Below are 26258 nucleotides of genomic sequence, written 5' to 3'. Positions count from 1 at the left end.
CGCATCAAAGCACCGCAAAGAGAGAACGATAAACGGGCTAGCATTTGAAATGCCAGGGACACCGCGCCCACACGCTTGAAGAGTAGACAAAAAAAAAAGAAACACGAAGGCACACAAGACCTCACATGCATGCATATACATTTAGTATCATGATTACAAGCCACAGTCTACTACAACCACTCACAAGAATTTCACCCCTGATTTCAGAGCTTCATATTGAGTTGGAGCACATTTCATAAACAAGAGCTCACTAAGCGCAGTAGGAGTATGATTAAGCTGCTGGAATTTACTCAGCAACGCATAGCGACCACTGTGCAAAGTTCTTTCAACTAATGGTGACGCACGCTTGCGATTAGACATATCTCCTACGCCCGACCTCGACCGGTCATTGATAATGTTTAAGAAACTTTTCATATAGCAGGCGTGCATCTTACATCAAGCGAGAATTTAAGAGTGATATTCCGATGACTGATACTCCTATGATGAAATTGATAGCGGCATAAAGTAAATTACAACGATGACGGCGGTCAACACGCTCGCAACTGACCCAGCTGCACATAAAGCCTATTAGTGACGCAAACCAGCGCCATGGTCAGTGTCTGTGTGCCAAGCTGTTTGTTGCCTTCAATATCTTCAATCTATGGCCCCAGGCGCAACACAAGGTATAGCACCGCAAAAGGCACTCCGGTGACGTCATCAAGGGTACTCGCATCGGTCGTCGGTGGTATTCCGTGGGAGAACGCTACTTTTTCTTTCGTTTGTTATCACTCTTGATGCGGCCGTGGTGCTTCCAAATTACAGTCACTATATTTGCAGGGCAAGTTTATGAAACGTAGTAGTACCGAGCAAGCTGACGGCGTTTTTCTTTCTCTCTGGCCTCTGTATAGCTACATTCGTCGCGACACGGCCCAACCGTGATCTCGTGACAGTTCAAAAAGAGTAATTGCAGAGACAACGGGCATAATTGATTTTTCCATTATGATAACTTCTTAATGCTGCCGCCGTTCATAGAATTTGAGAACCATAATATAAGCCACACTATACTCTGTGCTCTATGTTTTCTCAGTTTCTAAATTACTTTTTCGCTGTACTAGAATTGGAACGGATTACTTTTGCGGAATGAACTCAGACCCGTTTTCAGTTTATAGGTAATAAAGTCGAGTACGCATCCATTGTAGTCATTGTATGCGTATTCACGTATCACATTCTTGAGATATCACGTCTGGCAGCCTGTTAACGGCATTTTTTCTTTGTCTAGCTTTATCGTAATACCTTAGCGAATCCGGTCACCACAGGAAAGCCAAGACGTGTCGTCCGCATAGCTGTAGCCTCCTTGACCCATTTGCCGCGGCCATCTTCACGCTTCGTCACTTTCCCTGCCGTGATTGCCCATTTCCATTCTGGAGTTTGCGCGGCGCATCGGCGCTGATATCTCGTTCTCGGAAAATAGAATTTCTGGCTGGCCCTCGAAGGCCTTACTGCTTCACCCACTTTACGCTACGACACGGCGGTGCGTACAAGAATTTCTGGCACCGCTACTCGGCGCGTTTTCGCAATCAGTCAACCGCATGAACAGAGTCTGCAACGATTCTTTTCTTTTTCTTTTTTTTTTCTTTTCCGCTGCTTCTATATCGTAATCTTCAGTACTCAGGTATAATAGGGAAAATTTCATTCATTTGTATGGTCGTGACTTGTGGTGCTGTCTAAATAAAGCTGAAATATTTCACATGTACGATGCGCTTGCCGCCTTTCAGGTACAGTCGCTTGAAACTCCATTCAGCCCAGCTCTTAGCTTACATAAAATAGGCGCACGATTGATTGATTGATTGATTGATTGATTGATTGATTGATTGATTGATTGATTGATTGATTGATTGATTGATTGATTGATTGATTGATTGATTGATTGATTGATTGATTGATTCTGCCGGGGACCGAATGCATGGCCTCACTCTGAGTATCACACCTCGTAACGCCATAGCACCTACTCAGTCACTGTATAAGGGGTGAATCCTAGACGCTAGCCATGCTGTTTAAATTCGTGGTTAATCCAGCTTTTTGCATATAAGTATAACGTATCGCTGAGTGCAGATGCGACAGCTACGCATGCCTTGCTTCCTTTGCTATAGAGAAGTGCTACTGACGTTATTTAGCCGTCCTTTAGGAGCCCTGAAGTGAGCTTCTCCACTTCGTGAACGTCCAATGATTCCTTTAATATGTCGCTGCCGATTTCTGAGCAATAAATCAACCACTACGAACGAAACCGGCGCTTCCATACAGATGGGGTGGAGGGAATTTAAAGAAGCCCCGTTTGTGGAATCGGGAACGGTACGTTTCCTCGTTACACATATACGCCGCGAATTCGAATGTGTTTCTTTCTCCCGGTTTAGTCTATATGCGGCACATCGACGTCCATTTCTCTCTCACTAGCGAGGTAGGAAAAAAATACATCGCTAAGGCAGTTTGGCAGTTATTTTTATGCCGCTAGCTCTGCAGCAGGAACGACTACAGTGTACAGTACCGGATCCAACACGGAACGGCACTCTTCTGAGAATAAAAAATTGCTTTAAGGCGGATTACTTCTGCTGGACGCGTCTTCTCGTTCTTTCCAGCAGGATCAGGATATTGCTGTCAGCTTGCCTTTATTGCCTTAGTTTTTGACAAATTTAAGCTTGATGTGTTCAGAATTTCATAAACAATGGCGCACACAATTGTGTGTTAGGATTGGCGCTATGGATAAAATATGCATATATAATAAAATTCGGACAGTATTCGCCGGCTTTAATTTATGTGCTGTTCATTAAAAAAGGAGACTGTAGGAAAGGCTCCAATCAACCCATTGGAAAGAGTGTGGTGGAAGTGACGGTGGAAGTTTTTGGCGGAAGTGACGGCATAGCAACCGGGTTCGAGAGGCTCTCGCTGCTAGGGGTTTCCAGAAATCGAAAAATTTTGCACTTCAACACACACGGCGGCTGAAATACCCGTCTAGCTTTCCAGAACGGTAGCTTCTACTTTTCGAGCCACTATGCACATTGATTGATTGATTGATTGATTGATTGATTGATTGATTGATTGATTATTTATTTATTTATTTATTTATTTATTTATTTATTTATTTATTTATTTATTTACAAGTACCTTACTGGCCTCGCAGAGGCATTGTGTAAGGGAGGCGATACAAAGTAAGAACAAAGTAAGAACAAATTGGGTTAACATCAAAGCCAGTAAGAACAATGCAGAACAACATCAACAACAGCAAAAAAATGTACAAGAGCTAGTCATATGTATGTCACATGAATATGCAAGTTTGAAACATAAAATAAATTCAACAGTGTGTTGGACAGATCGAATGTGCGTAGTGAAACAGACTACGCAGTTTACCGGTACTAGTTAGGATAACAAACAAAACTTATTACAACAGCATCACTTTGATGATGAAAAAAAAAAGAAAAATGGGATGCATGAATCATGGCAGCAAATGGACCAGCTAGGCATTATCAGTGAAACGGTTGATGCTCGCGAAATTTATCGTGATTACGCTAAAGGGCGATGCTGTTTGGAAGGTCATTCCACAGTCGTATGGCACGCGGGAGTGACGAGTAGTTAAAAGCATCAGTGGTGCCGTAGACACGGGTGTAGCTGAAGTCATTGTGTAATCTGTGCGATAAGTGAGAGGAACGTTGTAATTGTGCTAGCGGTGATCGAGTGGCAGTGACATATTTGTGAAAGAGTGACAAAAGCGCAATGTCACGACGTATTATTAACGGATGGAGTGAAAGTTCGAGCTTTAGCTAGGTTACACTGGACACGTTGTTATAATTCCGCGTGATAAAGCGACAAGCCCTGTTCTGAATAGCTTCTAACTTCTGTATTAAATATTTTTGATGAGGTGACCAAATGGATGATGCGTACTCTAACTGGGGTCGGACAAATGTTTGGTAGGCCTGTTTACGTACGTGAGGAGTAGTTGAATGTAGGTTGCGACGAAGATACCCCAATGATCTAGAAGCATTAGCAGAAATGGTAGTTATATGGTCGGCCCAGGAAAGATTTTATGTGAGGTGAACGCCTAGATATTTATACCATGTGGTTTTAGCCAATGTGTTGTAATTGATGTTGTAAGGAAAGAGCGAACGAACTGATTTACGGATAAATGAGATAATTTTACATTTTGAAATGTTAAGAGTCATTAGCCATTCTTTACACCAGTTGTTAATGCGATCCAGGAACTTTGGAGGGATTGGTGATCATCAGCACTTTTCATGGAACGATAAACAATGCAGTCGTCAGCAAATATACGTATACAAGATGCTATGCGATTTGGCAGGTCATTAATGTATTAAGAATAGTAAAGGATTGATTGATTGATTGATTGATTGATTGATTGATTGATTGATTGATTGATTGATTGATTGATTGATTGATTGATTGATTGATTGATTGATTGATTGATTGATTTTGACCACATTTGTTCTTTGACGTGCATATAAATCTAAGTATACAGGTTTCTGCATTTCACCCCCATCAAAATTCGGGCGCCGTGGATGAGCAGTCCAACACCTCAGCCGCTAAGTAGCTACGGCGGCTGAGACAGAACAAGTGAGGAGAGACGTCGACCTATCATTATTTCTCTCGAAGTATTAGCCTGTACCACAGCTGTAAAATATCGGAAGTTTTCATTGCATCGATTTATCGAAGCAACGATAGCATTATTCACGGACCTCCGACATATAAAGCTTCCCCGAAAGAACGGATGGTGCCCATCATGAAAATGAGAGGTATTGACTGCATCGTTTCTTTGTCGTATCCCATTATTAAACCTATATTTACATAGATCTGACCTGGTAATCTCTGCGCTACGTCATCTTAGCAAGGAAATTGATACTACTGGTCACTACTACTGGTCACTAAACCGGTTGCGGGAATCTATACTTCGTAAACACGGATTAAATTGATAGTACTTTGGCTGCACTCTCATTTGGGGCTTCGGCACAAGGTTTTAGTCACAAGGATGTGGTTTGCCGCTGATTCCAGCTTTCCGTAATACCCCTATTGTAAATAAATACTATATTTCCAGCCTAGGCCGTTCAGTGAACCTTGTATTATTTGTATCAACTGGGCTCACATATTCGGCTAGCTCGTCTTGTCGCACGCACAAACTTTCATTTAGGACCTCAGATTTTACGTTCTCAGGTAACCCATTGATTCCTGTAATCATCCTTCCACTGTGCGTATCTGTCATATGCTGAATGCCCATCACCATCAGCAATAGCTGAAGCAGCACAAGTTAGTAGCCTAAAATTAGGATTCACTCTTTCTAATTTACACCATAACCCCTAGTAGGGTTTGAAAATTTTAAGTGCATATGATCCGCTCAACTCTTGTTGGATCACCGTGAGTGGGTCGGTGCCAATCACCCCAGAAGTATGGTCATCATCATCTTCTTCCGAGCTCGAGACCGACGCCCCTCGTAGCATCGTGATCTCGCTTTGATACTGGCGGAAGGAGAGATAGATATTGCAGCCATGGGCCAAGTCATGGGCGTAGAGGTGGAGCAGAGCAGGATGGAGGCTGCCAGCCTGGTGGGACGGGCGACGCGGGGAGGCGGTCACGAGTCCGACGAAGGAGCGACCGCAGTTGCCATCGACGATGCGCAGATGGCCGAGACGTCCGCGCTGGCCGCCTGCTCGCCGGACAAAGGCTGTCCCGTGCTGGTCGACGGTAGAGGACGCGGCGACGACGACGAAGACTACGACGACGGAGACCGGAGCCCCTTCGATGACGTCGACCTGCGCGACAGCAGTCCCGAGGTACCATACACACGATGCGATGTGCCGAGGATATAGAGATCTTACCAAAATTACTAAGGGGTGCTCTATGGTGTCTCCGGCACAGTGGTTCAGCGACTCGGCCAGAATGAGAATGATGTGTGCAGTGTGATGTTTGCGTAAACATTGACCTTCTCGTTTCAAACAGCTTTCTGACTTCACAAATTCGTCGTTTTCGGCAATATCACAAGCCAAATACTGCGCACACTACACGCAGACAGACACGCTGTAGACAAGTGTGCACTGTATTCGCCTTGTGATGATGAACATACAAACACCTAGAGATGTGCAGTTCGGATTTTCGACAAACTGTTGCGGTATAAAAATGATCAGCTACGCAATGATTGTGCATGTGCTGAGGGACTTATAGAAAGCTAAATGTTCTTCAAACTGGTCCTTTCTCTCAGAAATCAGAGAAATGTTTTTGTGATTAGCGAGCAGAATCATCGGGTACATTGATTGAACACGTAATACTCGTACGAATACCTTCAATAATTGTGTCCACTGCATAGTACCAAATTCATCCTTCGTCCTGCAGAGCACCAACGGAGCACACTGAACTGCAATTCTGTGCAGTGCAATTAATCCTAGGACTCATGGTCAGCCATTCAGTATCAAGAGTTGGACAAGTGTTCTAAGGAAGGGACGAGGGGTTATTCAACCTGTACTGCTGATAATTCGGCACTGTTTCCTATTCGTTCCGTGAGACTCACGCGAAAAGCGATCAGAGGCAGACCGTGGAAAAACCATATAGTCCTTGTTTTTAAGATTGCCTGAGGCAACCCATCACTTTCGCTGCCGTGCACAGAAGTTAGTGAGATTACGTACACGCAGAAGTATGGAGGTTTGAGCAATTATCTCCTGTGTCACTGCATCAAATGAATGCAGTAACGAAACGTGGCTGAGTGTTACTGTCTACGTAAAACGTGACAGATCATTCTATCGGTTCTAAAAAATATAGGAATAACAAACATTAGTGCACACTGTGATCTTCCGGTTGTTCTTACTGTACCTTTATGAATTTCTGCTCTGCTCGTCAATCTTATCATTTTTACTTTTGTCGAGACTGTGCGTGATCGACTGTGGATTCGATGCGGTGTGCACTCGCGGTAAGCTCCAGTGGTCGATGTGGAATAAGTTTTTTCGTTTCGTCATCATGGGCGGGAGAATGTGTTTTTGATCGGGCTGGTGCAAGATCGCGTGTTTTGTTGGCACGTTAGCCCTTTCACGTCAGTCTACCGGAAGAACGCCAGGTCTTTCCGCCTGATCGATCTGAACGCGCACGCCTTCTCACACCGAAATACGAAAATGACAAGGATAACTACCTTAAATCGACCGGTGAAATCGACCAAATAAAATCACGTGTATTGTCATCGACATCGCCAGGTTTCGTGAATTGTGAGAAACTGCGCGTATTATGGCTGACAGCACGAATAGAGAAAGTGTGCATATTATGTACACAGGGCTGCCAGCAATATCATTGGCCTATTTATGTCTGGAGTGCGTCGATTGATAGCCTTTTGGGTACACAAATGCATGAGGAGTGAAATTTATTTTTATTTATTTATTTACAATACTGCCAGTCTCTACTGAGACCATACCAGGTGGGCACTATGTACAGATACTATGAATACTCATCTATTGACCAATCAGCAATACAGAAAGAAAGAGTAACATCATCTTTGCTATTTATACATATGCAATTTGCACTACATGATATATAAACAAAATACTAGTGCATATACATGGCAGATAAACATTATAAGCTCCATACACGATTACATACACCATGTACAAGTACATATGCTTGTTGCATGAATGATGTTACGGGGAAATTGAACATGCTATGAATTTTTTTCAATGTTTGACTCAAACTGAGACGGTGACTCAGCGTTAGTGACGAGAGGCGCTAACATATTCCATTCACGGATGGTAACCGAAAAAAGGGGATATTTAAACACATCACTGTTGCATTTGTACTATATATCGGTCTGTAAATTATTCAAAGAGCATACACAAGTAGTGTGCTCTGCCCTTTTACGCGCTTGTCATTCTATACGACCACATCAAAAGTGTAGACTGTTTTTCTATCAACTACTCATTTGCCGATTGAGCGCGCCCTGGAAGTAATACGGTGCTGATATTTATTTTATGCACACTTCTGCAGGACGTGGCGGCCCACGTTCGAGCCCTGCGCGGCAGCTTCGAGGATCCGCGTTTCTGTTCTGGCTGGGATGCCAGCAGGAGCCCTCTGGCGTCTCCCGTGCTGTCGCGAAAGAAGCCTCGCATCGTCCTGGTGCCCACGCACTCGAGCGGCAGTCTACAGGCAAGGGTATATACAGCTCGCTATACGCTTTTCTGAACCCGGCCCAAAGTCTCAGCCACGTAGTTTCAGGGGCTATCAGTCACAGGTTATTTCTCACAGTGCTCCAGACACAACTTTGCCTTGGAGGCGGGCAGTCCTCCACTGGAAACTTCATTTCGCCATCGGATAACAACGTGCGTCGTTAGTGCCGCCTCTCTTCGGGGTATCAAACCTTGGCCGCCATGATTAGATTAAGGCTCCCGAATTGAATGTGGTGCTTGCAGCACACAAAGATATAGCCTTTAAAATTTGTAGCCATTGCTCGAAAGAAGCCATCGCCAGGGGTTTATTCATAATTTCGATCTGAGGGAAAGGGGGGTGGGCAGTGTTACCAGAACGCGGGGGTATATGGACGAGTGCCTGTGTAGCCTTTTTTGTAAGAGGGTAGGGTGGAGTGGTGGAGGGTGGGAAGGAATAGTTTTTTGGGGGTTGTCAGGTAGGGTTGTGGGGGGGGGGGGGGGGGGGGGGAAGGTGCAGAGGTGTTAGGAGGGGCATGTATAAATCCCTGGCCTACACTGGGACTTGAGTTTCGACACAAGCTATTAGGAACGTTGTCCTATACGCCGGAAATTTGTCACTGCGCTTACCTTGACATTGTTCCTGGGCGATTCCCGACTGGACCGAAATTTTGTTACTATACACAGTCCAAGTGTCAACTTCGAACGTAAGAATCATCGCGGAGCCGCCGAGGTGGTGCAGTGGTTACGGTGCTCGGAGGCTGACCCGATAGTCGCTGCGGGTTCAATCCCGGCCGCGTCGGTCGCTTTTCGATGGAGGCGACATGTTCGAAGCCCGTGTACCTATGTTCAGGTACACGTCAACGAACCCCAGGAGGTCGAAATTTCCGAATCCCTCCACTACGGCGTGCCTCATAACCATATCGTGGTTTTGGCACCTAAAACCCCAGATATTGTTATTAAGAATCATAGCGGACCGTTATAAGAGAGCAACGCCTTCTTCACTCTAGAGGCTACGCCGCATACACGCTGTCTGCATGAGTCTGTGCACTAGAAGACTGCAGTACACATACCTAAATGCAAGCGCGTTACTCGCGGAAGAAGGGGGACCATATTTAGTTGTATACTGTCCGCACCCGTTATAACTGGCTAGCGTTGGCAAGAGTTGGTTAAAGGATCGCTAATGTCGGTTTGTATTAGTTAATGTGGTATACATTATGGTTAAATAATGTCAGTTCTGGTATTAAATAATAATAGTTCTGTCGTTCACCGTTTAACACCGACATTGTCTTCATTTAATCTAAAATCCAATGACTGACATCCAGAAAGCCCTGTGTGACAGCATAGCCATGAAGGGTTCGCCTATATGTGATACCAACTAACACTGACTACCGAGTCGAGTGATAGTCGATGCTATCGATTCATTTCTAACCCTCGCACATCTACAAGAAAATAGAAGTACATAATCATATGGTCGTCAGGCGCTATGGCAGGTCTTTTTCTCGCTTACTAATTATGGACATCAACGCCTTTGTCATGCACAGCCTTTTCTACTTAATTACTTCTACGAATAAAATATTGATGTGTTATCACTAAACGAAACTGAAATGCTGGACTTGTACTTGTAGCAGTTCATTAGTAACATGTGATCAGAGAAGCAAAAGCAAGACTTTTTCGGTTGTATGTCGCTCTTATAAGTGCCGTTGCTGCAGGCCAGCGGTGGTTCCAGCGCCGTGCGCGGCCTCCAGCAAGCGATATGGCGGCAGCAAACGCTGTGGACGTCGCTGACCGTGACCGCTGTCGTCACCATGGTAGTGGGCGCAGCGGTCGCGCTGGCCATAACCACGGCGAAAAGCAACCGGCGCTCGCTGGCGCTGATGCGCGCGCTGCGCCATTGGTACGCCACCGAGGACAACGGCACGCGTTCGCCCCTCGAACACGGGCGCATACCTCTGCCGGCGGAGACCAGCGCGCCGACGATTTTCACCGACGCAGCCAACGACACGCGTCAACAGTTCGGGCTTGTGTTGCGATAGAGACAGCGCGCATGCGCTACTCGAGCAAGAAAAAAGTATGGGATGTATGAATGCATTCTATATGTGGGTTCATGTGCACTTGAATTGTACCGCGGCGCCCTGCGCCGTGGTAGGCGGCCTTTATGGACGAAGAGAGAGAGATAAAAGGCAAGGAGGTTCACCGGAAAAAATCACTGCCCTTACATCCTATGGAGGTGGTAGACCACCGATGCTGAAAGGGGTGGCCCTGGTGCTTGTCACTGGGTTTAACACAGAGTCATTCCACTCTGCAAAGGAGGATCACCAGCGAAGCTGTGTAGCACACGGCTCGGGGTTGACACGGAATTTTGTTGAAAGGCACAGAAAGGCACAAAATGTTCATGAAAGATACAAAAAAGCCCTCTTGAATATAGCGTATGGTTCTTTAAATTTTTTCGTCCGAGCAGCATTAGTCTTTCTGCCGCGACAATCGTCGTCTTGTCTGGCTTGCCGTATGGGCGCTTGTCGTTTTGTGCACCATCTTGAAGAGCGGAGTCATTTGAGCAGTATGCGTGTTTTTGCCGCATCCTCCGTTTCGCAAAGCGTTAGTAGACCAGCAAAAGTGGGGTTCGCCCAATTTCTGTGGCACATACGTTTCTACGCGCGAACACTTCTTCATCTTTAGTTGAACGGTGTGGGTAGTCGGGGTTGTCCAATTTCGGTGGCACATACCTGCTTTATAGGGACAACCTGCATACCGGCATCCGTAAATTTAGCCTGTGCATACACACTGTGGAAAAGTGGCAGGGGCGAAGATTTTAACAGCTGAAGCTGTCTCGGCCGGCCGTAAAAACTTTGGTGTGTACAAATGTGTACAGTCATCGTCATGAACGGGTATGTGCCACAGAAATTGGGCAAATTCACTACTCACCGCTGGACCACTAAAGATGACGAAGGCAACAGACTGGCAGCAGACACCAATTAAGACTTCTGGACAGACGTAACTAATAATTGAGAAAGACTTTACTGAACCATCGGAATTAACCCCCGATAAACACTGGGCCGCACGTTTCATCTTCGCTGGTTAATCATCTGTACGGGGTACTTGGGCAGGAAGTTTTAATATTTTCATTCCTCGCACGCCTTCTTTATTTCTCCTTTGCCAGCAACTGGCCACCGCCATTTGGAACGGCAGCAGTTTGCTGCCGTTCCGAAGGGATGGATTTTTATGGACTTACTAACCTGGCAAAGCCGGTTAAGTATACGTAAGTATGTGTTATTGAGTGATTTACAGACACAAGCGGTAAAATCATGTGATGTGTTACGGGATAGAAATAAATACGTAGACGTCCCCTCTCCGGGTTTCTTATCTATTCGCTTCGGTATGCGCACATACAAGACAATCTATAAGCTATGCAAGGTCTGTCAAAATTGCTTCAGAACTTTTAAACGTCGTAAGCTTCCTCAAACTCTCAATGCGTGGCAACTCATGAATACGACTCTTCAATTGGCGAATTCACTGTTGAGCCTCTGGCGGAGCTGCCAAGTCAGCAGACAAAGAAGAAAACGAAGAACAGTGCACAATGCATAGGCATCAATACCTCCGCTCATGGCAAAAATCATCCATGCCTCCGTTATAACAGAGGAACCAGGATCATCATTATCAACAACACCTCCCATTCTTCCATGCATGCATTCTTCGCATGTGGGCGCGTGCCACGTTTTCAAAAGCTCATCATCATCCAGTCTCGTTCCATTCTGGCTCGTGCTGACACGCATTCGAAGCCCTGATACCGTCCAGACTTTCACACTCTGCACCGTAGGCCAGGTGTCGAAGACCGCTTGGACCTACTGTGTTTGCGTTCGCTTCGTGTTCGTCCATTTCGTCGTCGTACGGTGAGTTTGAGGGCGAAACTGAAAAACGCTTTAGTAAACGCGTGGGCTGGCGAGGTGGGAACTCTGTGGTGCAGCTAGGCCTTATTTAGTAGGACAGGCCTGCAACGCCATATAGGTTACGTTAGATGACGTTCGTTTACGTTCATAGTGCTCTCACCTTCCAGCACTCATGTCAAGCGCGTCGAAGTTTGTGCTGAGTAAAGAAGTGGTTGGAATACAGTCGCGTGCTAGCGGTGTCGCTATGGTCCAAAAAAAACTATAGACATATCGGTGGTTTTTAAGGCTAATGCCCGAGATGCCTCATCAAACGCGAAAATTGACCGTCGGTGTCGTCCGGCGGCGTTGGTTCCCCGCGTCGGCGGCGTCAACACGTGCGATGCAGAAAAGTCATCATCACGTGATTACGTCACCATATGGCGTCATCGTGACGGAAAATTTTGACGTCATCATGACGTCACGTAGCATTACGTCACACGATGAGGTTATCACATGACATGGTCGCTTGGTCAAAGGTGGGCCGATCAGAGACGGGGCTAAACCAGGTGAGACGCAGAAGCTTGCCTCCGATCCTGGAGGCAGTGCAAAACCCCGTTATGTGCAGAAAGCATTCAGAGGAGGGCGTGGGAGGATGAACACATCGACTGAGCTTAAATATGGTTGCGTCAACGCCAGTTGGCGCAAATTCCCTGCGACGTCAATGTCTCAGAGGAGAATAAGGGAGGCTATAATGTATGCCTTGCACTCAACTTGTCACCACAGGGAGACCATGGGCGAGGCACTGGATCCCTACTACGTCCGCTGGTTCAAGCGGTCCACTTACATATTCCGCATGGTGGTCGGCTATTCGGCGCCCCTCTTCTGCGTACCGCTCATCAAAGTCGGCGACAAGGTGAGGACGACCGTTAATGCAAATAACTGTATATGGGGAGCATATACTGGTGTTTGAGAAGCAGTCTATGGGTCAGCATGGCAAAAATAAATTCCGGGCTATAAATAGAAAACAAGTCCCTAGTGATGTAAAGCGGGATATACAAATATCATATAAAGCTATAATAAAGACGAAATATACATTAGAACAATAATTTATGAAAAAGTGTCAACTAATGCTAGCTGATTAGTGGCTAATTTTGGCTATATATTGTCGAACGTTGGCTAACGCAGGATATCCGCTTTTATAATGCGTGCTCCTATACAGTTCCCCTTAGGGAAATCCGGTGCACGATTCTTTTTTTTTCCCCGCTTCGTTTTTCGGCAATCCCAGACCGCAGTGTTAACGACTAGGCCTCAAAGCATGCAGTGCGTGAATAGTACGCTCGTTTATCAACAAAGCTATTTAAGTAGTACACTTCTCGTTCGGTGTATTCAACTCTCTTTATGGTATAATCTGCAGAGTCTTCGCTGCCTCTACGTGCTTATAGTGACGTACGAGCAGCTGCTGTTCGGCACCGTGCACCCAGGCGTCGCCAGCTTAATACCGTTCGTGTATCTACCGTTGCTCGAGATAGACACCATGTCTGAAGTCTGCAACAATTATTTCACGGTACGCACCCGGTATCGCTTGAACATGCCTGTGTCCTTGCTATTCAATTGTTAACCTCACCTGTCAGATAAAAAACAGGAAATTGAGCAAGTGGTCGCTAACTTTAGTTTGGTGGTCACTTCTGGAAACTTGTAATCCAGGTCAAGCGATGCATGTCAGGTTTCTGAAATTAAGGAGACACTAAATAAAAATATTATTTCAGGTTTATTAATAAATGGTCACTGTGTATTAACAGAAAAATCAGTCATTCTCAACGTGAAAACAAGGCTTGGTATGCCAGAAAACGCGTTATACTAAAGGACATGTCGTGACGTTGTATTCTACGCACTAACTCGCTGTGACCTCACAGAGCCTCATGGCGTCTGCTAGGGCGTCCTCATTTTTTCATCGGTAACGCTGGTCTGCGTTATATTCTAAAAGAGCTTCTAAAAAAAAGAGATTCTAAAAAGGGAAGTTTGAAAGTTTCAATGGCTAATGACAACAAATAAAATAAGAATCCTGACATGCGTGACGTAACGCTGTCGTATCCGGGCTACTGTTTCAGCAAGAAATTCAAGTATGAAACTTGGGCCTTCCTTTTGTCTTCCAATATTCAACTCATGTTGCTGCAACATTTACAACAACAAAAAATACTGGACGCTTGAGCTTCGCCTTCAAGAGTAGAACGCGATAGCGTAATCGGGCCCTGTTCCCATCGCCTTCTCAACTGCTAGCCTCGCTTCGGTTCTCGGTGCTTGCCTCAACCGTGCCATAAGGAAACGAACGACTGCGCGTAACATTGGCCGTTTCAAACTATCGTAGAATGCCTACTGCAAGTACAGTCTTTAAGTGCCCACTACGCCATAATTCTTCCTCTTGCGAATCAGCGAAGCGCCCACCACGCATCCATAAGGCAACACGCGCACTTACACAGCTTTTCGGTCACGGACAAGGTGATGATTTTTCGCTCATAACCAACGACGCCGACACCGATGGCTACATCAACGCCGACGCCAGAATTTCTCCGAAACGAGCTCTTTAACGTTAGCGCGTTAAAAACAGATTTTTGGAAGTAATAATTTATCTGTTCAAATTGATTCGGTGCTTCCCTGTATAGCGTTTATTTTAAACCTAAGCTTCAACTGGCTCATTACTTACTGAACTGGCACGTTACTGACGAAACAGGAATGCTTTCCTTGCGTGTTTCTTAGCTTGCATCATCAACGTAACTATTTGTGTGACTGACAGACTGTGTGCGTCTTTGTGTGTCTGAGCGGGAAGGCTGTACACTTGAGCGTTCATCTCATTGTGTTCTCAGCCTATATAACCAATATGTACATGTATTTAGCTTGCTTTGTATACCCATTCCCGTAATGCCACCTGTGGTATTGACTGTACGTCGACAGTTCCCGCTCTTTTCAGTTTGTCATTAACGTGCCAGCTAAATTAGTAGCCATGGATATCCACCAACTAGCCTTTTTCATAGCACTCTTACCTCTAAATCCTCCTCTTTTATTTACTAAATTTTTTTCGCCTCGCTTTACAGGAGCTGTTCTTCACGTGCCTCGGGCAGTTGGCGTACACTGCGGCCATGACGACGAGCGGTTTGTGCCACCGGCTCGCTCTCTGGTCGCTGCGACACATGGCATACGGCATCGAGCTCGGCATATTCACCCTGATGGCCGTCTCCATGGCCATCTCCTTCTGGGTGGACAACGCGATCGCCACAATGACCACGGTGTCCGTGGTCAACGATACGTTCGGAATCATACAGCGGAACACTTACATACGCATGACGCAGGACTCTTCCTTCCGGGAGCTGAACATGACATCAAGCAATAGCGGAGAAGGTAAGGGAGTTTGTTTTGATTTCTTTTTTTAAGATGGGCGTAACGTAGGTAAAATTGCGGTAGAGATAAGGGCCAATGGCGTACCAAAGGTCTGGCAGAGGACTGAGAATATAAATAGCTAGCAGTTGGAAGCTTTCATGGTCATGCATGAAATCAAGACTCGCATACGATTGATGAGCAAGAAAAATGTTACATAAGAAGTGGAACGAAGATCTGACACAAATCTAGCTGCTGGTTTGTTTCATTACAAAGTTTCGAAAGTTCGAAACCTTTTAATGTAATTAGCAAAGCAGATTCCTTTATCGGTGACTTGAAAATCATCTGCGTGAGTATTGTGATGGTGGTGGTGATGGACGAAAGGAGAGTAATAGTGGTAGAGTTGTTTGAGAGAATATTACACATGGAAATGGGCACAGTATAAAAGAGAGAGAAGGAAAAACTTTATTAATTATGCGCGATATTAAGGTTCAATCCTCGGGTGGTGCGCTCCCGCAGGGCCCCACTATAGGTACCGCGGCTCGCCAGGCCTGGTCGAGGGAACATACGATTTGCATTCAATACCGTAAGCTGTCAGTATTCACAGTGAAAGTGAGAAATTAGAGTTTGTGTAGATCTCATGCAGCTGTAACGGCTACATGCAGGGGTGGGAGGCTCTGACGATTTAGAAAGGTGCGGAGTTCATGAGCCCGTTTGGCTAAATTGCTATCTCAGCTACTTTATACATGTAAGGCAAGCAAGGCAGCTCAATAGCCGGAAGTGATATATCCCTTTCCCGCTGTTGAGCTGCCTTGCTGCCTACCGCATCTGATGTGTGCCTACTCCAGACTGCCGCATCTAATCTCTCAAGAACCACTAATGCACCTTCGTCCACTATTACACATCACCCTGACAGCAGTATTACTAGTACGCCCAGATGAAAGAAAGATTGCTTTCCATCTTCTGCCTGTTTACTTTTCTGTCTCTTTTCTGCAGACAACATCCCTATCACTGAAGAGTTAGCTGACGAATTCACGTAAGGGAGGCTTGAATCTCGTTTTCAAAGTCACTTTCTGTGCGTTCTTGCGTATTCTTTATTATTTTGTTTCCATGGCTTCTCACGCAGGAAGTTGGACCGTATGCGGCAAACCACTCTGATTGGCGTCGGCTTTTGTGCGACGCTAGGTGGAATGGGCTTACTCTCGGGTCACGTGATCAACTACTACCTCCTCGGCTACATCAGAGAGTTGAGTAACGTATGCCGTAAACAACGGTCGCGCCTCGTCGTGCGCCATGTTCTTCCAGAAAATTTTGTTCTGGCACTACGGTGCAGATAGTTTAATGCAGGTTTTTCTTTTTAATTTTCTTTTCAAGTTTGTGGACGCCTACTAATTGCCTTTAGCCTTTTATGTACTGTATAGATGACTTGGGGGCGGCGCCAGAATTTTCTTTGCTGGGGGGGAGCACACGACTAGCGAGTTCCCTGGGGGCAGAGAGCTCGCTCCCTCGTGACACTACCCCCCCCCCCTCCCTTTTTGGCGCCCCCCCTGCTTCGGACAACAATCGACCAGTTGAAATCGACTTGAGAGCGACTTTCACTAAAGTACACAGTGGCGCTTTGCAACACAGTGGCCATGGTTAAAGGGGCACCAAGCCTATACTGTAACACCGACAAACGTGAACTTGGTTTTGGAAATATAAGCAGTAGAAACAGAATTTTCGTCGCCGATTGTTTTTTTATGTCAGCGCTACCGTGTAGTATTGACGCCAATTTGACTACGGGCAGCATCTCGCAAGTCATATTGGGCGCGACTGTATACGTATATGCGTAATTCTGTATTAGCATACGTATATCTAACGGAACAAGCTTGCAATAAAGCAATGTGGTTTGTTAGATGACTACTGCCGATCTATACAACGTATAAGCTCATTCTTACGAGGTGTACGCATTTAGGCAAATTCTTACGCTGCACTTACAGTGAGTACGGCCCGTTCGTCATCACTCCGCTGTCTTGGTGCCTGTTCCACCTTCCACTGTGCTTCGTGCTACTCATAACCACGTGGGCTGTGCTTCACTTCCTTGCTCTGGGCAACTCGTGAGTCTGGCGTTCAGTGTTGTACAACAGATATCGCACCAGCTGTTTCTATACCGACTGTACTATGGCGAATGACTAAGCTATCGTTAACAAAACGTATATCTTTTAGACGCTGCATATGGACGACTCGTAGGAAGCCGAAATTATGCATAACAGTTATGCTCCCTTAATATTTTTTTTTCACTTGTTAGGCTAAAGAGATGGCCACGTCGCTTTAGCTCCCTTATCCCAAAAAGAGTGCATCATGGTTGGCACCGTGGCTATTGAGACAGACGTGGTATTATCTCAGGGTCATCTTAGCAAATGTAATTGTGTGATACAGCCACATCTGCCAGTACCCGCTTCATTACTGTCAGCATGTAGCCTCATCATTGTCCTCCTCGTCACTCCCCATTACTAGTGCAAAAGAGCCATTGCAAAAGAAAGATCTGCGATATGTCACAAGCTTTCTCGCTCATTATCAGCTGCAGCTATTACGCAGAGGTGGTATACAAGTGCTCTCGGTGGTTTTGTTAGATTTTTTTTCTTTCTTGATAACCCTTGCGAAAAAAAAATAAAGACGATTGAGAAGTGACACACTACTATGCCTTTACGAACAAGCTATCGACAACTGAGCAGCAAGGCGTTCGTAGGCGTTTATTCATCTTCTTTTCCGTTATCTTTCCTTCTCTCTCTCTCGTTCAATGACAGGGTGGCATCGAGATACCGAGAGCATATCGACGAAGACCTAAAGAAGGCCATCAACGAGCAAGTTGAGGCACTGGGCCCACTAAAGTAAGTACAAGGGGATGCTACGAAGTCCGAACGCTACCGACAGAACCGCTGCGGTGTAGTGACGTAAACGTTTTCCCAGTGACGTAAACGTTCGATACTGTACCGCATTCTGTAAAGGTGAAGGTCGAGAAAAGAATGTTCCTAACACAAGAGCACGTGATTGATAACGTAAAGGCAATCTTAAGTGCCAAAGTGCTACGTGCGGCGGCTGAGAAAGAAAGAAAGAAAGAAAGAAAGAAAGAAAGAAAGAAAGAAAGAAAGAAAGAAAGAAAGAAAGAAAGAAAGAAAGAAAGAAAGAAAGAAAGAAAGAAAGAAAGAAAGAAAGAAAGAAAGAAAGAAAGAAAGAAAGAACGTTTGCGTTTTGACATAGAAAATGGTCAAACCGCAGCTCTTATCCGCGAGAAACAGTACGGCTATAAAAAATAATTATAAAGGCAATGAGCAATTATCGCATTACCCTTGCTTTTTGAGGATTTCTGCAGACACATTTGTTGAAACCCTCGGTATGTCTGACGCAGGGATGCTTTACTTGTCACCTATTGCAGGCTGCACGAAGGTGGCGTACTCTTGAACTACATCCTGTTAAATGCGCTTCTCTTCTTGGGCAACAGGTTCACGCACGAACTCAGCAAGCGTTCCGGCGTCGTCTTGTAAGTCCAGGAACTCCGGCATTGTACAGTCGGCACGACTTCGGCAGTAACGCTGATGCGCAGAAACAAGATGCAATAACTACGCTAAGGAGAACTTCCATGGCATAATATAATAATTCTCGGGGTTTTACGTCCCAAAACCACGATATCATTGAGAAGACGCTGCAGTGTCGAGCTCCGGAAATTTCTAACACCTTGGGCTCTTTCGCCTCTATCGAAATGCGGCCGCCGCGGTCGGGATTCGATCCCGGGACCTTCGGGTCAGCAGTCGAGCACCATAACCGCAAGACCACCGCGGCGGGTTACATGGCAATATAAACTTGCTTCACTGCCTTACGTGAAGGTCCAAGCTCTGTAAACCCGCCCTCCACAATAGCTTAGTAGCGCATAACATGGCGCTGGTGAGCTCGAGGTCGTGGCTCTTCGACGCCGCAGCCGCAGTGGTTGTATTTTCGTGGGGGATTTAATTTCCGCGATAATGGTAGCGTTGGCATGCATGTAAATATTGCAGAACTCGGGGTCCCGGAAAAGCGCCGTCAATGATTTTCTGTATGCACGTGTTCCTGCTAGATTTCCGTTTCTGCACCCAGCTGCAGGTATGCCGAAACAGAATGACACACCCAACCTCTCGAGGCTGGGTGTGTCATGGCATCATACATACGGCCCTCTTATTACCTGAGACCGTTGTGGCTGTCACAAGATAGCGACCGCGGCCTTTTTAAGGCGAAATCCTTAGATTCTTCATGAAACGCGAAAATTGACCGTCGGCGGCGTCAACACGCGAGTAATGCAAAAAATCATCCTGGGATGACGTCACTACATACGTCATCACATGACACCGTCGCTTGGTCAAAGGTGGGCCGATCACGGAGGCAGGGCAAAACCAGGTGAGATGTAGAAAGCTTGCGATGCCTCCGATCCTGGAGGCAGTGTAAAACCACGTTAGCTGCATAATGCTTTCGAAGAGGGAGGATCAGTAAAACGACTGTGAAAGGTAAAGTCGGCTTTCGCCTTCGAGTTGTCTTAGGCGAATGCACAAGGGAACTTTTGAGCTTTTCTCTCTATGCCCTCCGCTCTTTAATATTATTTGTTCGGGTTTAACGTCCCAGAAACGCGATGCAATTATGAGGGACGTTGCAGTGGAGGGCTCCCGAAACTTTGACAACCTGGGGAATCTAAGTACACGTGCCTCAAACATTTTCGCCTCCATCGAAAATGCGACCTCCGCAGCCGGGATTCGATCCCGCTGCCTTCGGGTCTCTCCGTTCTTTGAAGTGGCAAACAAAATGGTTGAGTGATTGATTTTTTATTGATATTCTGTCTTGAGTAATAGAGCAAGGCCTTGCACCCGGCCCATAATTGCCTATAACGTTCTAGATAGTGTATAGCCTCCGAGAGGTAGCTTCAAAATACGAAACTTTGACCAGCTTACAAGAAGGTTAGTTCGAAGTGGTTAGCATTGTCAAGCACCGGAAGCATCGAGTGACGTACGGCAGCCAATTTGGGACCACGCATGTGTTTACACGTACACTCTAAAAAAATCATTTGACTATTTTTTAGAGTGCTGACTTGCCACGTATATGGTTGTCTTTAAAGAGACACGTGAGCCCTCTTTAGAAATCATTATCCTCTATTCGGAGAGTCGTGGGAGCGAAAAAAGAGTTAACGTGTCATATATGATTAGGTCTCCGTGTTTTCGGAGTTTTTTTTCTTGACGTTCGGAGGGTGTTAGGCACTTTGAGCGTTTCTATCTACGTATCTATCTACCTAGCCGCCTACGTGTGCGCTCGTGATCACCTCCGTAACTTGGTGTAGACCAAAATTGGCATAAGAGGGTAAGAGGGTTTGACGAATATGGCTTTCAGGTCGTGACATGAATAACGTGAATATAGTGTCGCGTACATCGCCAAACCCTTTCCACCAGGCACGTGTGGCACATACCCGTTTACCACATGTAGGCAGCGGTATACGGGTATGCGCCACAGGTGACGAGAACAGGTATAGGTCATTTATATGCGACGGCGTTAAGCAAAACCGACATCGGCAGTATCGACCCGACGAGTGCAAAGATAAAAAATCAGTATCCCATCGGGAATCTAACCCAAGCATTCTGTGTGGCAGTCGGGTATTTTCTACCACAGAACAATGCCAGGTCTATAGGAACTGCTTTGTAAAAAGACCCTATGCAGGCGTTATGTCGGTGCAACGTTAATTGTGGTTGCAGTGCTGGCTATCCAATCTTATAACAGAACGATAAACATTACATATGTACTCTTACAACACAGGCGTCATGTCGTGTTAACGTCAGTTGTGGTTCCAGTGTTGGCTCCGCTTTTATAGCAGTCTAATAAACATTACATTTGTATTCCTATGATTCAGAAAGCTATATTCAAGCGTTGCTGGACCACGGAGGAATACGCTAACGAAAGTTACGTATGATACTCGCATCATGGTACTGTAATGTGCACTTCGTTTCGATAATACAGACATCCGTGCTTTCACGTTAGTGCTGACGTTACCACAGACCACAAGTTACCCTTTAAACGACAGTGTACTCGACGTTCCTGGTAAGCCCACGATGTGCACACAATTAACTATACTACACTTGCAAAAACGCGTCCATCCACCACGTAACGCTTGGCTCATTGGCTCAAAGCCAAAAAATTACAGCATATACAATTACTTGCTGACTGCTTCGCATGAAACCGATTTCCACAAGTCGTGGGATCTGCCGAATTTTTTAAAGAAATTCGGCGTTTATCGGAGTTTATTCCTCGTAAATCTCCAATTCTCCGAAATTCGGTGTTTAATTTTGCATTATAAGTTGTTGCAATGTCGTCTTATTAATTTTATTTCCAATGAAAATGCGCGGCATTGTTGCTGATAATCCTGTTTTTCCATCCTCTCATTTTTTGTCACTTCTTGTTCATTTACGCTGTTAATAAGGCTGTTGATGTGCACTGCTGTAAACTCGCCAAAGTGTAATTTTGGGGGGAGCAGAAGCTAGTCAAGCTGCTTCTCAGCTTTGTCTCCCAGCATCTCTCATCTTCTTGATGAAAAATAAAGGACTTATTATTATTATTATTATTATTATTATTATTATTATTATTATTATTATTATTATTATTATTATTATTATTATTATTATTATTATTATTATTATTATTATTATTATTATTATTATTATTATCAATACTCCGAAATGATTATGAAATGATATCTGAACACGAAAACATGTCCACACACTAAGTGTATTTTAGATGCCTGGAAGGTTTGAACGCGCGAACACATATACATACAAGCACAAACACTTTAATACAAAAAAACAACGTTTGTTCGTATTACAACCTTAAAGCTTGTTCTAATAGACAGAAGCATACTTTACGAGGTTGCTGCCGCTGATGGAGGTGTGCTCCTTTCGATTAATGATTGCCAGCTTTGAAAATGCCCTTTGAACGCTGAAAATTCCCTTTTAAAATCGGAGCTCGCTGTATAAATCAGAATTGTCAAAAATTTTACCGGCGAGCGTGTTTATCGGATTTTTTCGGATTTATCCGAAAACACGCAGCCCTAGATATGATATACGTGGCAAGTCAAGACCCACCGAGAAGAGCAACTTTTTTTAATGCTTAGTGTACTGGCTTACATTATCGTCCTCTCTTACTCTCGTCTGCGCTGACGTTGCGTTCGCAGCACGCACAGCGCCCTCTGGGTTGGCTTCACCATCGTGCTGTTCATATTCCCGTCCGAGTCGTTGACGCAATGCGACCGTGGCCACCGGCTGCTCACGTGGGCCGAGCTGAACAACGACATGCCCTGGTATACTCTGCTGCTCGCAAACACGTGCGTGCTGCTGAGCACCTACTTTCGAGTGAGTCTACACATACATACATACATACATACATACATACATACATACATACATACATACATACATACATACATACATACATACATACATACATACATACATACATACATACATACATACATACATACATACATACATACATACATACATACATACATACATACATACATACATACATACATACATAGATAGATAGATAGATAGATAGATAGATAGATAGATAGATAGATAGATAGATAGATAGATAGATAGATAGATAGATAGATAGATAGATAGATAGATAGATAGATAGATAGATAGATAGATAGATAGATAGATAGATAGATAGATAGATAGATAGATAGATAGATAGATAGATAGATAGATAGAATTTTGGCTTCAAAGTAAACAGTAATGGTTGTACATCCCGTGATTGCTTAAACAACTAAGTATACTGCGTTCACATTGGGATTTGCAGACAACCGGCCTGCAGCAGTTGACGAGGGACGAAGTGTACGAACACTCGCTGCCCAAGCCACTCTATGTGCAAATCGTAATTTCGATCGTCACGTCGGTCATGTGCGAGCTCTGCCAGAACACGGTCGTGGTTGCCATCTTCGCACCATACGTTACGCACCTGGTAAGCACACAAAAAACCACCTATCTACTTAGAGCTCAACTGCAACTGAGTGTGTCGGCGATGACCCCGTAGGCACCGTTTTGAAAGCAATGCAAGGGGCACGCATTGAGTCATTTCAGAGCGTTATGCAGACAAACTTGTGTTAAAATCCGATTTTGTGATTTTTTTTATTTAACGAAGTGTTTTTGATTACCCCTCACATGTTCGTTATAATGCGCAGAAAAAAAATCAAAGCGGTTAAAAAGGACTGATTCAACAATCCCGCTTAGGTTAACGCGGTTATGAGGAAATTTCGGGTAAGGAAACGAGCCACCATAAGAAAACTGCAGTGTTCACGATGCATCAGAATTAGCGTATTTATTCATGTAACACATTATTATATAGTGTAGTAATAGCGTTGCAGTGCCGGTTTACGTTGTTTCTTTTACAAGACCGCGTTGCATGGCGAGCTCAGCATCGGCTATCTGATAGATTCGTTGGCCATTGTGAGAACACTGCAGCCCGGCGTATTCAACGATTTAAACCGTGCAGCAAACTTCGTTGCAAGGTTGCTTCTCATGGCTCTGCAGACTTACCGTTATTTATATTTTACCATTTGTCCTCGCGGTTCTCGGTAAATTCCTGCTTATCGCAGATTTCATATCGTTATGACAATTTAACTTTGATATACACCTGAGATGACTCGAGACTGGAACAAGCTTAGCGGTAGCACCAAGATGAAAATTATCGTATGAAACAAACGTAAGAGCACCTGTCCGCACATTCATCGGTTAAACAAAGTGAATTCGAATAACGCACAGACGACATGATCGAATTACCGACGTTTCAGAAAGATCAACGTGCCCAATTTCCTTATTAATACATGTACATTGCAAACTATTTTAAACGGACAGTGTTATGCAGCATGTATCCAGATCACGTACTGGGGGCTGGGGGCAACGTTGCTTGGGGTGTGATGTTTGGCTTGTTTGCCAATCACTGTGGTCGCAATAACATATCGGGCAACGCCTGGCTGAGGCTCATCTTTTTCATTTGGCAGGTTTTCGAAATTATTTTTGGCTCATCCTTGGTATGACCATAGTCCCTAAAGTATTGAGGGACTATGGTATGACGCAACGGCTAAACAGTAATATATTTGAACAAATGTCCCTAGAACGTCTGTGTGCTGTCTGCTAATAAACTGATCGAAATATGATTGATGAATCTGTACCAAAAAAAGTGCGTTTGCAACCGTTGTTTTTTATGGGCAGCCTCTTGGGATACACTGAGGACCAGGCCCGTAGCCAAGGGGGGGGGGGGGGGGGGGGCTAGGGGCCCGCCTGTCCCCCCCCCCCCCCGAAATTTTGGTTAAGTGTGTGTTTTTACCAAAAATAAATAATAAAAATAGGTGTTTTTCTTAAAAAGTCATGGTTTTCAGCCAGTGCCCCTCCCCCCTCTCCGAAAAAAATTCCTGGCTACGGGCCTGCTGAGGACATATATGATGAAAGTGGCGGTAGTCTAAACGTGAGCTTCCACAGGCTGTCGGCGGTAGAGGGGGAGGGTGTTGGGGAGAAGTCGAAAGCGCTAACATTAGATAATCATACGGAGAGTCACATGCCGTACTGCTATCGAAAATGGTGTGATAGTTGTGGAGCTTGTTCACTCTAGTAATTATCGACGGTGTTACCCTGGTGGCAGTAGCGTAGCCAGGGGGGGGGGGCACACCATCCCGTGGCCCCACCCCCCACCCCCGATTTTTTTTTTTTTTTTTTTTTTGCCATGGCATACAGAGCTTAAAATGACACTCGATCACATTTGCCTGCCCGACCCCCACTTCAGATCAAGGAGGTGCCCCCCCCCCCCCCCGAAAATGTTTCTGGCTACGCCCCTGCCTGATGGTGGAAATATCAGCCTGAAATATTTCATGTATCTTAGAAATTGGGAGATCCAGCTCTCAGAACACTGACTGCGTGCGCCCAGTACAATTTGGCTTATTAGAAACGCAATAAATGACCTACAAGGGCTCCTCAGAAAGCGTGAGCGACTTGTCGACGGTCTGAAAACTATTCTTCGAAAAAACGTATCTTTTCGCTTGGCCTCCGAAATTTAGCAGAGCAGCCTGCACCTGCGGATCTCATCCGCAGCAACAAATCTCGGAGGCAATGTTCGTTGCACGACGACAGCGCCCTCGCCCTGCTGCCGCAGATATGACTACCAAAGCAAAACCCTCGCGCGGAACAACCTTTTACCGCTTCAGTGGAACACGCGCTTGCTTAAATTGAGAATTCTTAGGGTATAGATTAGTTCGTATCCCTGTTTCTTTCGCATGATTCGATAAATGCGAAGAAGGGCGGGGATATCAAGCTTGTTGATCTGCTTTTGTGTCCAATCGAACAAAGTTTCTTTTTTTCTTTCTTGCTGCAATAGGCTGACGTCATGCAGGTGCATCCAATGTACTTCATCCTCGCTGTTTACCATGCTGGAACGCTGTCGATCATGTACCCGCGTTCTTGCGTTTGCAATGAAATTGTCTTCGCCGAGAAGTTTATCAAGACGACCGACATGGTGCGTGTTACTTCGAGCGCCTTCATTATATTTTTACTGCATTCTGTCTTAATTGCTGCAGCTCTCTTGATTTCTTGCAGGCCGTTCCTGGATTGATCATCAAGCTTTTGGGAATTGTTTTAAGCCTCATATCCATCAACACATCGGGCTACAACCTGTTCAACATGGGTGCGCCGCCGTTGCGTTTACCTCATGACATCTTGGACGGTACCTAGATCAACGACATCAGCGTGCTCATGAATTTCGTGACTCTCGGACATACGTGACTGCATCGTTGCAGCATAAACAAAATCAATATTTAAAAAAAAAAACCCTGTGA

The 26258-nt window shown here is 45.2% G+C and overlaps 1 protein-coding gene across 1 annotated transcript; it reads left to right on the top strand.

Annotated features, from left to right (window-relative positions):
• The first annotated feature begins 5515 nt into the window (after window positions 1-5515).
• Window positions 5516-26154, top strand: LOC119396831 (solute carrier family 13 member 5). The gene is made up of 13 exons (XM_049416637.1): window positions 5516-5810; window positions 7996-8160; window positions 9863-10047; window positions 12800-12929; window positions 13431-13580; window positions 15106-15409; window positions 16382-16421; window positions 16512-16712; window positions 18172-18255; window positions 18801-18905; window positions 22599-22776; window positions 23234-23395; window positions 26020-26154. The coding sequence occupies exons 1-13, from the start codon at window positions 5526-5528 to the stop codon at window positions 26152-26154; spliced, it is 2124 nt and encodes a 707-aa protein (XP_049272594.1). The 5' UTR covers window positions 5516-5525.
• The last annotated feature ends 104 nt before the right edge of the window (window positions 26155-26258 follow it).

Source organism: Rhipicephalus sanguineus, chromosome 6, assembly GCF_013339695.2.
Source record: "Rhipicephalus sanguineus isolate Rsan-2018 chromosome 6, BIME_Rsan_1.4, whole genome shotgun sequence".
NCBI classification, from domain to species: Eukaryota; Metazoa; Arthropoda; class Arachnida; order Ixodida; family Ixodidae; genus Rhipicephalus; species Rhipicephalus sanguineus.
This window is presented reverse-complemented; position numbering and strand designations above follow the sequence as displayed.

Excerpts from the sequence above, each read along its gene's own strand:
- LOC119396831 (XM_049416637.1), top strand. The coding sequence starts at position 5,526 with ATGGGCCAAGTCATGGGCGTAGAGGTGGAGCAGAGCAGGATGGAGGCT. Across the intron at positions 10,048-12,799 it reads ATGCGCGCGCTGCGCCATTG|GGAGACCATGGGCGAGGCAC; the intron begins GTACGCCACCGA and ends TTGTCACCACAG. Across the intron at positions 12,930-13,430 it reads TCATCAAAGTCGGCGACAAG|AGTCTTCGCTGCCTCTACGT; the intron begins GTGAGGACGACC and ends TATAATCTGCAG.